General features: G+C 50.4%; 2 protein-coding genes across 3 annotated transcripts; one reads left to right on the plus strand and one right to left on the minus strand.

The window, feature by feature from the left end:
* Window positions 1-2,690: 2,690 nt before the first annotated feature.
* Window positions 2,691-8,133, plus strand: PCSK1N (proprotein convertase subtilisin/kexin type 1 inhibitor). 2 transcript variants are annotated; one of them, XM_056128602.1, is made up of 3 exons: window positions 2,691-2,937; window positions 6,951-7,426; window positions 7,764-8,133. In XM_056128602.1, the coding sequence occupies exons 1-3, from the start codon at window positions 2,830-2,832 to the stop codon at window positions 7,957-7,959; spliced, it is 780 nt and encodes a 259-aa protein (XP_055984577.1). In that variant the 5' UTR covers window positions 2,691-2,829; the 3' UTR covers window positions 7,960-8,133. The 2 variants fall into 2 exon arrangements, with proteins under 2 accessions (XP_055984577.1, XP_055984576.1); XM_056128601.1 differs by having other exon boundaries at window positions 2,693-2,943.
* Window positions 8,134-9,127: 994 nt separating this feature from the next.
* ERAS (ES cell expressed Ras) lies at window positions 9,128-9,805 on the minus strand. Its single transcript, XM_056128616.1, has one exon. The coding sequence runs from the start codon at window positions 9,803-9,805 to the stop codon at window positions 9,128-9,130; it is 678 nt and encodes a 225-aa protein (XP_055984591.1).
* Window positions 9,806-14,348: the final 4,543 nt, after the last annotated feature.

Here is a 14,348-nt window from a genome sequence, read left to right on the forward strand (position 1 = left end):
TTGTACAAAATCTTTGACTTGAACTTCTAAGTAGTTTAAACCAATGGATTTTTAATTGGGTAGCACTGTAGCACTGTCCTCCCGTTGTTCATCAATTTGCTCAAGCAGGCACCAATAACGTCTCCATTGTGAGACTTGTTGTTACTGTTTTTGGCATATCAAATACGACATGGGGAGCTTGCCAGGCTCTGCTGTGCAGGCGGGATACTCTCGGTAGCTTGCCAGCTCTCCGAGAGGGACAGAGGAGTCAAACCCGGGTCGGTCGCGTGCAAGGCAAACACCCTACCCATGGTGCTATCACTCCAAGAAAAAATTAAAAATATAATTTATAGGGGTCAGATTGAGAGTACAGTGGCTAGGGCACGTGCCTTGCATGAGGCCAACCCGGGTTCAATTTCCAGCATTACACAGAGTTGCCTGAGCCCCCAGAAGTGATTCCTGAGCTCAGAGCCAGGAATAAGTCTTAAGCATTGCCAGATCTGGTGTCAAAACAAAGTGAAAAACACATTCCAACTAGCTTTCTATTGGCTGTGTATCTTACCCCAAAATTCTCAGCTTAAATCAACTTGCTTACAACAATGTTCTCTCACTGATTTTGTGGGTCAGACATCAAGGCACATTTTTTTTTTGCTTTTTGGGTCACACACGGCAATGCACAGGGGTTACTCCTGGTTCATGCACTCAGGAATTACTCCTGGCCATGCTCGGGGGACCATATGGGATGCTGGGAATCTAACCCAGATCGGGCTGCATGTAAGGCAAACGCCCTACCCACTGTGCTGTCACTCCAGCCCCCAAGGTACATCTTAATTGGGTTCTTTGCTTAGAGTTACACAAAGCTGAACCAAAGGTGCTCATGAGCACTGCAGGATTGCCTGAGGGGTGACCAGGGTAGGATCCACTTCTAAACTCATTCAGATTCCAAGAAGAATTCAATTTCTTGAAGTTACAAGTTTGACGACTTTAATTTCTTCATGGCTAACAGCTGAAAGCCACCCTTAATTCCTTCTAAAGGATGTTCTCTATTCCTTGTCAAGCAAGGCTCTGCCAAGTTGTTGACAATATGATCATTTCAATCTCATCTCGTTTAGTTTGTAAGCACGGGGGAAGAGGCCACAACCCAGCAAACTCAAGGCTTATTATTCTTGGCTTTGTGCTCAGGGATCACTTCTAGAGGGGTTTAGAGGATCCTATGGAGTGATGAGGAGAAAAACTAGTTGGCCACATGCAAGGCAAACACCTAACTTACCCCTTAACTTATCTCCACGGTTCCTCAACCTCATTTGAAGCATAAATAAATATATTGAAGCATATACATATGATCACCTTTGGTCATATTCTCTCTCTCTTTCTTCCTCTCTCTCTCTCTCTCTCACACACACACACACACATACACACACACACACTTTACTGAATGAGACGAGATAAGACCATGAGAAAGCAAGGGTCTTGGTAGTCACTTTAAGGCAATGTCCATAAAGCCATTCTCACATATATAATCTTGGGTTCCTATCAGGATTTTCAGTTTGAATTAACTCATAATACTGAAGAAGATAAATAAAGGCAGTGGAATCAGTGGATTCGGTTGACTTGCAACAGCATAAATGGATCTTGCTTTTCTTCCCTTCTTATGTTATACTCTGTTGCCACACTTTGTTTTCATTCAAAAATGAAAATAGACCTTTTTAATCTGGTTGTAATAGTAGTACTCATTCACTATGACATCTTTGTCTCAAAAATGTGTAAAGGAAAAGGTGACAGACCAATAGTTCTCTCCCCACCCAGAAATAACCACTAACATTCTCCTCAACATCCCCTCCTTCACACACACAATATGGTTATACCATATTTTGTTTCTTTTGACATTATCATTTTATGTGACTTGAAACCCTTCCTAGAAGAATGTCTTGGCAAACTAGTCATGGTAAAACCAGTGGGTGCAGACACTAAATAAAGACAAGCAGAGGAGGAAGGTTATAGAAATCAAGGGAAAGAGGCAGGATGGGGAATAAGGACAGATGGAAGCGGAAGACAAAGCTCTGGGTACATATGGACAGAGGAGAACACCAGGGAGATGAGAATTGCTGGCACACAGAAGATGGAAGGATCTTTGATTGAGGTCTAACTGAATTCCACTCTTGTAGTTAGTTTGGGGTTCACACACAGCAGTGCTTGGGGGCTACTCCAGGCTCAGTGATTGGGAAATCACTGCCTTTGAGGGGGCCATCAAATCCAGGGATCCTGTCCTTTAAGCCATGTCGCTAGCCCTCTGATTATCGGTCTTCTTAAACTGCCAAAGCCATTCTAAAGGACTGTTAGGAGTCAGGCCTTTATGCAACAGCTGTAATAATGATCATCTGGTCTGCTATGGTCACATTATCTGACTTGCACTCGTGACTGTTACGCCTTGTGTAACTGTTTATTCAACCAAGTATAGTCGAATACATCTCCTCCCCAAGGAAGGAGACATTAGAACAACCCCCACCATGCTACTCCACTGAGTCCATTTTTCCTGCCCCCTGTCAGCCAAGGAGACAGCAAAGTCTGTTGCCCCAGCAACTGCCCTAAGACTACCATGGCAACGGTCCTCGCCAGCTGCATCTTGCCCCTTGGGCATCTCCATGGTGACGTGCGCGATGCAGGGGCTGCCAGAAGGCCCAGTCTGCGCTTGCGTCTAGTGACAGGCGCGGGGGGCTGGGTGGGCTGGAGGAGGCTGGGTTCTCAGGCGCGCGCAGTCGCAGAGCCCGACAGCCTGGCCCGTTAGCTGGATTGCTGCGCATTTGCCAGCCAGTTCGCCCGTCCGTCCGGAGCCCGGCTCGCTGGGGCAGCATGGCGGGGCTGCTGCTGCTTCGCGAGCCGCGGGCCGGGGGCGTCGGCCTTTTGGTTGTGCTGCTCTTGGGTTTACTTCGACCACCCTCTGCGTTGTGCGTCCGGCCAGTAAAGGTGCGATGGTTGTCCGGGCGGGCTGGGACGTGGGGGGCGGGGGCAGAGTGGGGAGGATGCTTTGGCACAGGCTTGGAGCTGGGCTGCTGTCCAGCGCCCTCCAGTGCCTCAGTTTCCTGGTAGTGTAAAGGCATCAAGCTAGGGGTGGGGTCTGGAAAGCAGCCGATGCACCTGGGCCAGGCTGGGACTCTGGGTGCATGCTGGTGGCAGGGTCTGAGGCTTTGCGCAACCAATCTCGCCTGGAGCAGGGCGCCCTGGGCTCGGGCCAGCTGGGCTCGAGGCCACCCGGGAGCGGGCCCTGGGACCAATGCGCAGTAAGGAAGGGCATGCGCACCGCACTCTGTGCTGGCGTGATGAGAGGACCGAGGCGTGAGGGCGCACTGTCCTTGTGTGTGTCCTTTCATCTGAGTGCTTCTGGTGCTGCAGACGATGGGACCTCTCTGAATCTGCGTGGGCCGTGTGTGTGTGTGTGTGTGTGTGTGTCCGAGGCCACGTGTGACTTGTCTCCATGAAGCTACGTGTGTTTATGTGCACAGGCTCAAGTGTGCATCCTCAATGGGGATGGTGTTACCTATGGGCGTGCCTTTGGCACCTCCATGTGTCTTATGTCATGGCTGTGGTTGGGGCGGGAGTGAGCTTTACCCCAGGTGCCCATAGGGTTCTGGTTGAATTGCATTCGGCAATTTTGGTCAGGGTGTTGCGCTGCTTTTCCATGTGGCTTGTGGAACAGTGGCGTCGTGGGATAGAGGAGCCATGATGCCTCTGTGCTGCATTGTTTTTCAAAGGGACTGCGTTGAACGGGGGAGGGCGATAGGTATGGGAACTTCGGGAATGGTTGCGTGCATACGTGTGAATGGGAGCAGTGTCCCCGCTTGGGGGGGGGGTGACAATGCTTGACTGCTGCATAGGTGACATCTCAAAACCTGCCAGTCCTTTTGAGAAGGGATGGTGTCACCGCGTCCAAGGAGGAAGTGCACCCCTGCCTCTTCAGAGCCATCTGAACAGAGGATGGAGGATGGCTGGGGTATCTTAAAACCGTTAAAACTACTTTGATGGATGACGTCATCTAATTCACATAGACATATAATGTAAAGAATAAATAAGGATAAGGGAGCTGGAGTGATAGGACAGTGGGTAGGGCACTTACCTTGCCTGTGGCCCACCCGAGTTAGATCCCCGCACTCCATAGGGTCCCCCAAGACCCTCTAGGAGTGATCCCTGAGTACAAAAACCAGGAGTCAGCCCTGAGCACAATGGGGTGTGACCCCCAAACCAAACTAAAACAGAAAATGATAAGAGGGCTCTAAAGATAGAATAGCTGGTAAGGCACTTGCCCTGCAAGGGGCTGACCCAGGTTCAAACATGAGTTCCCCACCATTGCCAGCAGTAATCCCCAAGCACAGAGTCAGGAGTAAGCTCTGAGTACAATGCGGAGTAGCCCTCAAATAAATAATGCCCATGTGTATCGACCACTCAGTATAGAAAATAGAGCATGACCAATCACCAGTTAAGTCCACTCATGTCCCTTGCCATGTCAGTTCTCTTTTGCTTATTATTGTTATTCTATATTTTCTGTTCTTGAGTCCTTACTTTTGTTTTTCATTTAGTACATATGGATGTATCACTAAGTATCAGGCGTTTGGCTCCCAGTAGTCACTAGGGGTCACTATGAAGTTGCTGGGATGTCTGAGTCTCAAACTGGTGAATCCTACCAGCTGCTTTTTGGTAACTGACTGATTCATCTGTGGTTTATGTGTGGTTACCATTTATTCCTCTTTATTTCTGCATAAAACTGTATCCTCTGACTATGTCCTCAGGATATGAGGAGAGCATGTTTTTTAATGCAATTCACAACATGTCACTAGGCATTTGAGTTGTGGCCAGACTCTCTCTTCCTCCCTCTCCCACTCTCTCTCCCTCCCTCCCTCCCTCCCTCCACTTTTATGTAACTACAAATAGCAATTCTCATTTTGTCAGCGAGCTCATGCCCAGTAGTATTCTCAAGCTATTTGGGGGAGGTAACACCCCAAGGAGCTGTTGATCATAGGATAGTCATATCGTTTACACATTGCCAGATTGTTCCTCAGAGTGATTTTGCCAGCTGAATTTCCACCACCAACACATGACAGTTTCCATTTCCTTGAATCCATGTCAACACTGGGTGTATTGTGCTGAGTATCTCGTTGCCATTGGACTTATACTGGCAGGCCAGAGTGATAGTACAATGGGTAGGGCACTTGCCTTGCACATGACTGAGCTGGGCTTAATCCCTGGCATCACATATGGTCCCCTGAGCACTGCCAAGGAGTAATTCTTGAGTGCAGAGCCAGGAGTAACCCCTGAGCATTGTTGGGTGTGACCCCCTCACAAAAAACAAAAGAAACAAATCAATCTTACTAGCAAGGATATGTGTTGTTTTATGTTTGGGTACTGGCTTAGTTTATACTTTGAGCAACAACTTGATCATTTAGTGTTTCTTCTTATCTTGCTATAACTCTCATGCATGTGTGTATGTATGTTTTGTCCTTTGCTTATTGGATACTAATGCTTGACTATTGATATTACAGGTATCTTCTTTTCATTCATTTCTGGTGTCCTGAAATAAAAAAAATTCTTCATTTTATTGTGGTTAGCTTTGTTTTTCCTTTCCATTGAGCCCTGTTTGGATTACCTGTCCTGGATGTGGAGTGCTGTCTCTGGCCATGGACTAAATGTCAGTGTGTGATTCTGTTTGAAATGCAATTAACTTCCCATGCTTCCTCCCCTTCATTAAGTCTGTGCTTTATGACATATAACTTCTGTTTTGAATTGTCATGGTTAGTCCCATGGTCTTTATTTTTGCTCACACTTTTGATATTCTTTAATTCTTTAAACTTGAAGAAAAAATGTTTTAAAACTTGATTTATTGATTTAGGGGGTCTAGGGTGATTTGTGTCACACCAGACAGTGCTGGAGGGATATTTCTGCCTCTGGGGTGGGGTGGGGGCAGGGGAGAACCATGTGGCGCTGGAGCTGGAACCAGGGTCAGGTGGATGCAAGGCAAAGTGGCCCTACACTCATTTAAATGGTTTCTAACTCTGAGAGCTGAAAATGAGTAATGGTTAATTCCTGTTACACATAGAATGGTTATTTCCTGTTACACATAGAATGATTAGTATGCACGCTAAATCCTATAATGAGCATGGTTATTTATTCCAACATGCTTTCTATGAATATCAAATGACCGGAAACATCCTAAAGGTGTATCCATGCAAGAGCAGTTGATTAAATTTTACAGTACATTCCTACAAATAGGAGTCAGTGCTGGAAGAAAAGGAGGAGTGAGAGAAGGAGGAACCATGGGAGAAAGAGGTAGGTAAGGAGTTCAGGAGCAAGAATGTTTTCAGTGCTCTGAAGGATAGAGTCCCAAAAGCAAGGTCCAGAATTAAGTGCTGCGACTTTTGAAGTAAACTAGTGGACGTAAGGAACCTGCATCAAGCAGCCACAGATTCACATTGTCCATGCCATTAATATGAACCAATCTGTACCTGTAATGTCTGTCGAGCATCACCACACCTATAAACAAACCAATGTGGTCTTGGTGCTGGAGAGCTAGCAGAGAAGGCACTTATCTTGCATACAGCCCACCGTGGATTTGTCTCAGGCTCTGCATAGGGTCCCCAGAGCACACCCTCCCTGCAGATGCTAGGCACAGAGCCAGGAGTAAGCCCAGAGCACCTCCAGGTGTGGCCCCAAAACCAAAAAAGGAAAAGAAACGTGAACTCCAGCAGTTCTGGACCAAGTAAGTTAAGGATCGCCAGAAAATTGTGTGTGTGTGTGTGTGTGTGTGTGTGTGTGTGTGTGTGTAAGGGGGTGTCTTTCGGGTTCCACTGTATCTCAAGCTAGTTGATGATCTGAGGGTCCACAGTGCCTTTGTTGGCATGGGGGATGTTTGGGGGCCACGGAGTCCTTAACTAAACTATGGGATCCTAATGAAATTTTGCCCCCCCCGCCATGTCCTTCCCCAGGAGTCCCACAACCTGGGCGCAGCCTCACCGCCCCAGGCCGAAGCAGGCGCTCCCCGCCGCTTCCGGCGGGCTGTGCTCCGTGGAGAGGCGGCGGGAGCTGTGCAGGAGCTGGCGCGGGCGCTGGCGCACCTGCTGGAGGCCGAAAGGCAGGAGCGGGCGCGGGCTGAAGCGCAGGAGGCCGAGGACCAGCAGGCTCGTATGCTGGCACAGATGCTGCGCAGCTGGGGCGCGCCCCGCACCTCCGATCCTGCTCTAGGCTTGGAGGACGACCCGGACGCGCCCGCTGCGCAGCTCGCCCGCGCCCTGCTCCGCGCCCGCCTGGACCCGGCGGCCTTTGCCGCTCAGTTGGCGCCCGTTCCGGGCCCCGCTGCCCCGCTCCGACCCCGGCCCCCAGTCTATGACGACGGACCCCCTGCACCCCCCGAGGCTGATGAAACGGGCGACGAAGCGCCCGACGTGGACCCAGAGTTACTGAGGTACCCGGCAAGTGGTGGGCTGGGGCCAGAGGGAGCCTTCATGCGTCATTAATGTGAGGGATTTGGGCTGGTAACAGCTTGAACAATCCCCAGTTTCGGAGGGGGCGGGGGGGGGGAACAGTTCCTATAACCAGTTGTGTGGCAGGGGAAAGGGGGCAGGGGAGGCCAGGTGTGGATCTGTTTCCCAAAAGCAGTGAGCTAGGACCCCAAGGTGGGGAGAGAGAGTGGCTAGGTGCCAGGAGGGGGTGGGGGTAACTTTGGAGAGGGGTCCCCAACCCCAAACTGGGCGTTGTCCGGATGCTTCCCCTCCTGTTCCCTTCTTTCCACCCTCCTGCAGGTATTTGTTGGGGCGGCTCCTCTCGGGAAGCCCAGATCAGGAATCTGCGGCTGCTCCACGCCGCCTCCGCCGCTCTGCTGACCCGGACGTGGCCCCGGATTCGCGCTCCGACGGCGTGCTGGGGGCCTTGCTGCGTGTCAAACGCCTGGAGACCCCTGCTCAGCAGGCACCAGGCCGCCGCCTTTTGCCACCCTGAGCATGGCCTGAATCCGCAGTGCCCTCGGGCCACGGCCCAACGCCCCCCTCCCGTTCTCTCCCCACCCTAGATTGCCCGCCATCAATTGGAGCGGAGCGCACGTTACCAGCACCCCCTCCTGCCTGCCGCAGTCGCTGCCTTCCAGCCCCACAATAAAGAAGCAGTGAACCAGCAGCTCTGGGCTTGCAAGGCCTTTTCTTGTGGGCTGGGTGGTGACAGCCGCCTTGATAGAACTACATTGTGCGCTGGAGAGAAGGGCGGGGGTTGGGGGGGGTCCGGACTCTTTGTTCACAGTCTGGGTCCCACTCAGCGGCCTGGCCTCGGGCTTAAGGCCACTTGCAGGACTCACCGTGGCTCTCTCTGATTTCCATTCTCCTAAAACCCAAGGGATGGTCCAAAGGTGCAAAGCAGGAGCCCCTGGAGGACTGAAGGGTTGCAGATCAGGGATCAGGATGACCTACATCAGTCTGGCCTAGGACCCCAGGGGCCAGAGGGACTAGCCTGGGTCTCCCGGGTAGGAGGGCAGGGCTCCCTTCGTTCCTTGTTAGCTTGCTTTGGAACCTTTAACTATTTCATTATAGAGTACTGGAGGCCTCTCTAAGCTCAGGCTTTATCTACCACAGGCCCTGAAGATACTTGGGGCTGTATGCTGTGCTAGCTGATTTCCCTACACATCACGTTGTGGCTCAGGTGCTCCCCACTCAAGTCTTCCACCACCTGTCACTGTTCCCTCACCTGTGTTTCTTTACTCTCCAAGGAGCTTGAAGTGTCTCCGCATCCTTCAAATCCTAACTGAGCTTATCAAGGCAGGCTCTCCTCACACCATTTCTTGAATGAAAGCACCCTCACAATTCAAGTTAACATTCTACCCAATCTTACTCCCTCCCACAACACTTGGCTGGAAACCAGCTTTGAAATATGACACCACCATTTATTTGAAACTTCTGGCACATATCTCAGTTTGACAAAAAAGAACCCAACCCACACTATGCTGAGGCAGCTGTGCCCCATTACCAAAATGCTTCATCCCATTTCCCAAAAGCATAGCCATCACCATCAATGCAAACCTCCCTGAGAGTACCACTGAGCCCCAGCACACTGGTATCACTTGGGGGTGAAGGTACCTAAAACTAGCTTGGGAGAGGGTCTAGCTACTGGATGGGGAACATCAGGCGACAGAACATCCACAGCGGCACAGAATCTTATGGTGGCGTGACTTAGACCCCCGACGCCCTTTGACAGCCTCCTTCGCCATGGCTTCTTTGAATCTTTGGATCTCTTGGATGAGCAGTGCAAAGGCCTCTTCCACACCCTGCCGTGTCTTGGCTGAGGTCTCCACAAAGGGGGCCCCCCAGCTCTTCGCGAGGGCCACCGCAGCAGCGTGAGCATCTCCTGTGTTGGTCACCAGATCACATTTGTTGCCCACAAGGACTAGGGGCTGGGTGTAGCGGGAACCCCAAGTGGCCCGCATCTGCTGCAGCTGGGTTAGGGATGAGGGGTCATCTAGAGCAAAGACACCCAATACACCATCCCCAACATCCAGGCACTGGTCACACAGGGCCTTGTGAGTGGCCTGCCCTGCTGTGTCCAGCACATTCAGAATGCAGCCCCCATCACCCAGAGTCACCTCTTTCCAATAGGAATCCTGGATGGTGGGGTCATGGTCCTCCACAAAACACTGGTAGTTCAGCTGAATGGTTAGTGCACTCTTGCCCACCCCACTCGCACCCACCACCACAGCCTTGTACTCAGGCAACTGCTTGTCAATGTCCACGGAGGGTGGTGAAGCATTCTGGCTCCCATCCGGGGCAGCAAGGTTCCACGAGGCGGCACTCAGGTCAAACATACTAGCGTTTTTGGAGAGAGGCATGCTTCCAGCAGGCAACTCAGGGAAGAGATGACCACAAGCAGGCTCTACAAGTGCAAAGAAAAGAAATAACAGGTGGAGGGAGGGAAGTGAGAAGAGACCACTGCATGCAAGGGAACAGCTGGGTGTCATTGAATCAATGATGGAGCATGTGTGAATTGGCTTCTAATGGTCTAGATCTGTTATTGATGTTATTTGTGCTCTTTCCCTCAAGCCTCTACTTGAGAAACAGTGAAGGCACCAAGTTTTCCCCTTTTGGGGATTCTTGGGATTGAACTACCCAGAGCCTCCTATCATAGGAAGCACGTGCTCCCCAGTGAAATTCCATCCCCAGACCAAGGCAGAGACTAAAAGCATTTCATTGAGCTAGAAGTGAGCCTAGTTCAAGCAGGCAAATTCAGTTCCTTTTAGTCTCTTCAGAGTTGTTCAACCATCACCATCATTTATCTAAGAACAACACATCAATACATTAACCTGCAAACACCCCCTCCCACCAGCAGCACCCTGCCACCCATTAGGGACTCCCCCTTTCCAGAGGGAGGATGGGGGGATGTGGATTTTGATTTGGTCACCAGTAAACCCTCGCCAGTCACAGGACCTGGCATACAAACGGACTTCAGCCACATCCCTGCTTCTCAGGGAATTAGTGTGCTAAAAAGGTAGAAATAATAAATCAAATAAATATGCAAACGATGTAGCTGGGGAGCAACATTACTTATCATTAGAATCTCGTTTTTATGATTTATTCACATACAGGTATTGAGAATCTACCATTTGGCCAGGAATTACAGATCGGGGTATGAGTGTTGGTGGGGGTGGGGGTGGGGAGGAAAACAGCACAGATCCCAAAATCCCCAGCCCCCCACCCCTGCTTGAAATTCTTATTCTGATCCAGAAGACAGAAAGGTCAATTAGAAGAAAAAGGATTTCAGCAATAGGTAAAAAGCATGCAGAAGGTGGTCAGGCATTTTTATTGTAATTTAATTTCCATTCATTAACTTGAGAATCCCTGGCTGGGAAGGCATTGTGCTGGGGGTGGGGGAGGGGGCTATGGGACTGAACCAAATAAGATTCAAATCCCTGCCCCCGTGAGGATTAGATTCTGGAAGTGAGAAGCGACAATAAACAAGCAAGTAAATTATCATTCAGTTAGAAGAGGATGGGTACACAGCAGGTGCTCAATTAGTGCTAACTATTAATAGCAAATTACCATTAGTCAATATACATCCCAGTCTGAAGTTTAGTGTGGTCTCAGGAAGTGTTTCATATCCCAGGAAATCCCAGAGCAGAAGCTATTTGGAAGCAGAAGGATGGGGGTAGGTGGGGGTAGAGATTTGAGGCCTCCACAGGGGGTTCAGGACCTGCCTAGCAAGACCCCAGGTGGGGATCCAGGTGTAGGGAGCTTACAAAGTGTTTTGTGAAAGTGTGTAGCCTCCAAAGTAGCCTCCAAAAAAGAACAGTGAGAGAGCAGACGGGAGAGGGGGGATCCTCAAAAACACTTTGGACAGATAGAATGTAGAAGCTGAGAGCATAAACTACAGGGAAGATGGGGAGGTGAGACCAAAGGAGGGAAGCCCACCAAAGCTGGCAGCTTACCTGAAGAGAGAAGTCGGATCCTGGTATACTCCGATGATGGAATGGACAGACTCTACTGTGAAATTAACAGGAAGGAGGGGGTCAGGTGCGACAAGGATCACAAGAGAAGCTATTTACTGAAAGCTTAGCATGTGCTCACTAATGACCTGCTCACACTCAGTCCATACCCTATGTCCCACCCAGGGAGGTATGGCTTTAGAAGCACCGAAGCGCATTTAGCAACATGGGGCAGCAAGTGCAAGAGGAATGATGGCCCGAGGCCACAGGCCCAGCAGCAACGAACAAAGCCCACCCCCCACCCCCACCCAAGGAAGACAGAACCTGGTCCTGTGATACATGTTGCCAGTGTGAGCCTTCCCTCTTTGGGACCTGGTAACACCTCCAGACCATTCAAGTACTGGAGCTGGGGCTGGAGCCACAGCCATAGCCAGAGCCGCTGGGACTGCAGGTTTGGGATTTACTCACTTTCAGTCCCAGGGGAATGAACTAAAGAGGGACAGAGAGCTAGGGGCGGACAATAGGGGGTTCAGGTGGATCCCCTCCCCAATCGTGCCCCGTTCTCAGGGCTAGGTACAAGCTTACCAGGTCATACTACTTGCGATTTAGTTAGGTTAAAATAAAAGTTCGGGACGGAGAGGGATGAACCCCCGTTTTCATCGGAAAACTGCCACCACCCGTTGTGCTGTCGACACAATCCTGCTCAGTTCTTCCAGAAGGTTTGCAGGCATGGGACAAGGACACCCCACTTCCAAACCTTCTTTCCTAGCCTCTCTTCCTACAGGGAGAGCAACACCTGTACCCAGCGCTGTGTCCACAAAGCCAGAAGGGGCTGAGAGGCGCTTCCTAGCTCCTGAGAACCGGAGATAATAGGTGAAGGGTCTTTTCCTAAGTGACCTCAGTTGTACCCCCCACCCTCTACTCTGTGGAAAGGCTTCCTGGTCATCGGAACGGGGCTGGGCAGCTGGACTCACCTCGGTGCTGGGAAAGTCGGTAATGCTTGGACCCGATCCTCCTCTGCAACTCTGACAGAGCTGACCTGAGGGGATGCTCCCTCCCCGACCCCAAGGCAGAGGGGGGGAGCCAATGAGTACGCATGCGCAGAGGCCCCTCCCTCAGGACTCTAGTGAGGGTGGGGGTGGGGAAGTGGTGGTGAGGGGGAATCTTGCCCTAGCCTACAAAAATACCTCTTGGTCCTCAGCTCCACAAACTTTCCAAAAGCTCCCAGCCACCTTTATGTGTCTGGGTAGGGATTCACCTCACTCCTCACTCCCGGTTTGCAGTGGTGGGAAGCCAAGAGTTTGTCTGAAATGCAGAACTACGGGAAATTTTTGGGGAAGGCCTCTGGAGGCCTGGGTGGGGGATGGGGGTGGGGCTGGGGTGGTGGGGGATGGGGGGTGGGGCTGGGTTGGTGGCAGGGGAGGAGCCTGTGTGGTTTCCTGCAGGTTTGTCCATTCCTGGACAGAGAGAGTCAGGGAGGGGTTCTTCTGTCAGTGATGAAAAATGTGATTGGGGTATGTGTCCACTTAAACCATCTCCCAGTGTCCCTTGCATCTACAACACTCATAGGTTGGCAGACAGAAAACTTCTTGAAAGGGGTGATGATAGAGTTAACAGAGCCCCCTCCTCCTTCCCATTATTTCCTGCTTGGGTGTAGCTTGGGGGCAGATCATTAAGTCCATTGTATCCTCAGAAGAGGGCCTTGACATCTGGGTAATCTCAGACCAGACACCTTGGTGTTGCCCAAGCAATCTTCCTTAGGTGGGAGAATTATGGTCTCTACATCAGCCCTCAATTACCTACCTCTGCTTAGCAGAAAGCATCCCTTCTCTTAGGCAGTTCCCCATACCATTAAATCCAGCCATTCAACTTCTCACCCACAGCCCCCACAAAAACCAGCTACCCTCAGGCCTGGAAAGGACACTTCCTCGGAATCCTCTCACTTTCTCAAACCTGAGGATAGCTGGCACTGGATATGATGTTATTTCTAAGGCAGGCACTCATTTTGTCAGGACTCCCATCATTTCCTCTTCCCAGGGAAAAGTTGAGTTGCTAGCTTTGCTTCCAGTTATTCATGACACCAGATAAACAGGGTTTTTTTTTTCTTGAAATCTTTTAAAAAAAATTTTATTAGTGAAACACCATGAGGTACAGTTGTAGACTTAAACATTTTTGTGCTTGGGTTTTAATTATCCAATGTTCGAGTTACCCATCCCTCCACCAGTGCCCATTTTCCACCACCACTGATCCCAGTATCCCTCCCACCCCCCATACCCCCATCTCACCCTGCCTCTGTGGCAGGGCATTCCCTTTTGTTCTCTCTCTCCTTTTGGGTGCTGTGGTTTGCAAAAGAGGCATTGAGTGGCAATCATGTTTGGTCTATAGTCTACTTTCAGCATGCATCTCCCATCCTTGGAGGATCCTCCCAACACCCTTTATTTGATGCTCCCTTCTCTATCTGAGCTGCCTTTTCCCTTAGCATGTGCGGCTGGCCAACAAGCCATGGAGTGAACCTCCTGGTACTTATCTTGGCTAATCTTGGGTGTTAGTCTCCTATTTTGTTACTTTATGTTCCCCAGATGAATGCAATCTTTGTCTAGATGGGTTTGACCTCACAAAAATCTATGTCCTAGGGCCAGAGAGACTGCAGGCAACGGATTCAACCTGGGTTCAATCTCCAGTACCAAAAAGGGTGTCTCCCAAGACCTACCAGGAGTGATCCCTGAGCACCCTATTTGGTGTGCTTCTCAAAGAAAATCCATGTCCTCATTATCCCCTGGCCAAGGGTCTGGGGTTCTCCACTCGAGATTAAAAAGGTTTTCTTGGAGAGACAGTATAGTGGATAGGGTGCTAATCTTGCATTTGGCTGACCTGAAATCAATTTCCAACACCTCATATGGTCCTCTGAGCCTGCCAAATTTTTAAATAT

This window comes from Sorex fumeus, unplaced genomic scaffold, assembly GCF_029834395.1.
Source record: "Sorex fumeus unplaced genomic scaffold, SorFum_2.1 ptg000065l, whole genome shotgun sequence".
Taxonomy (NCBI): domain Eukaryota; kingdom Metazoa; phylum Chordata; class Mammalia; order Eulipotyphla; family Soricidae; genus Sorex; species Sorex fumeus.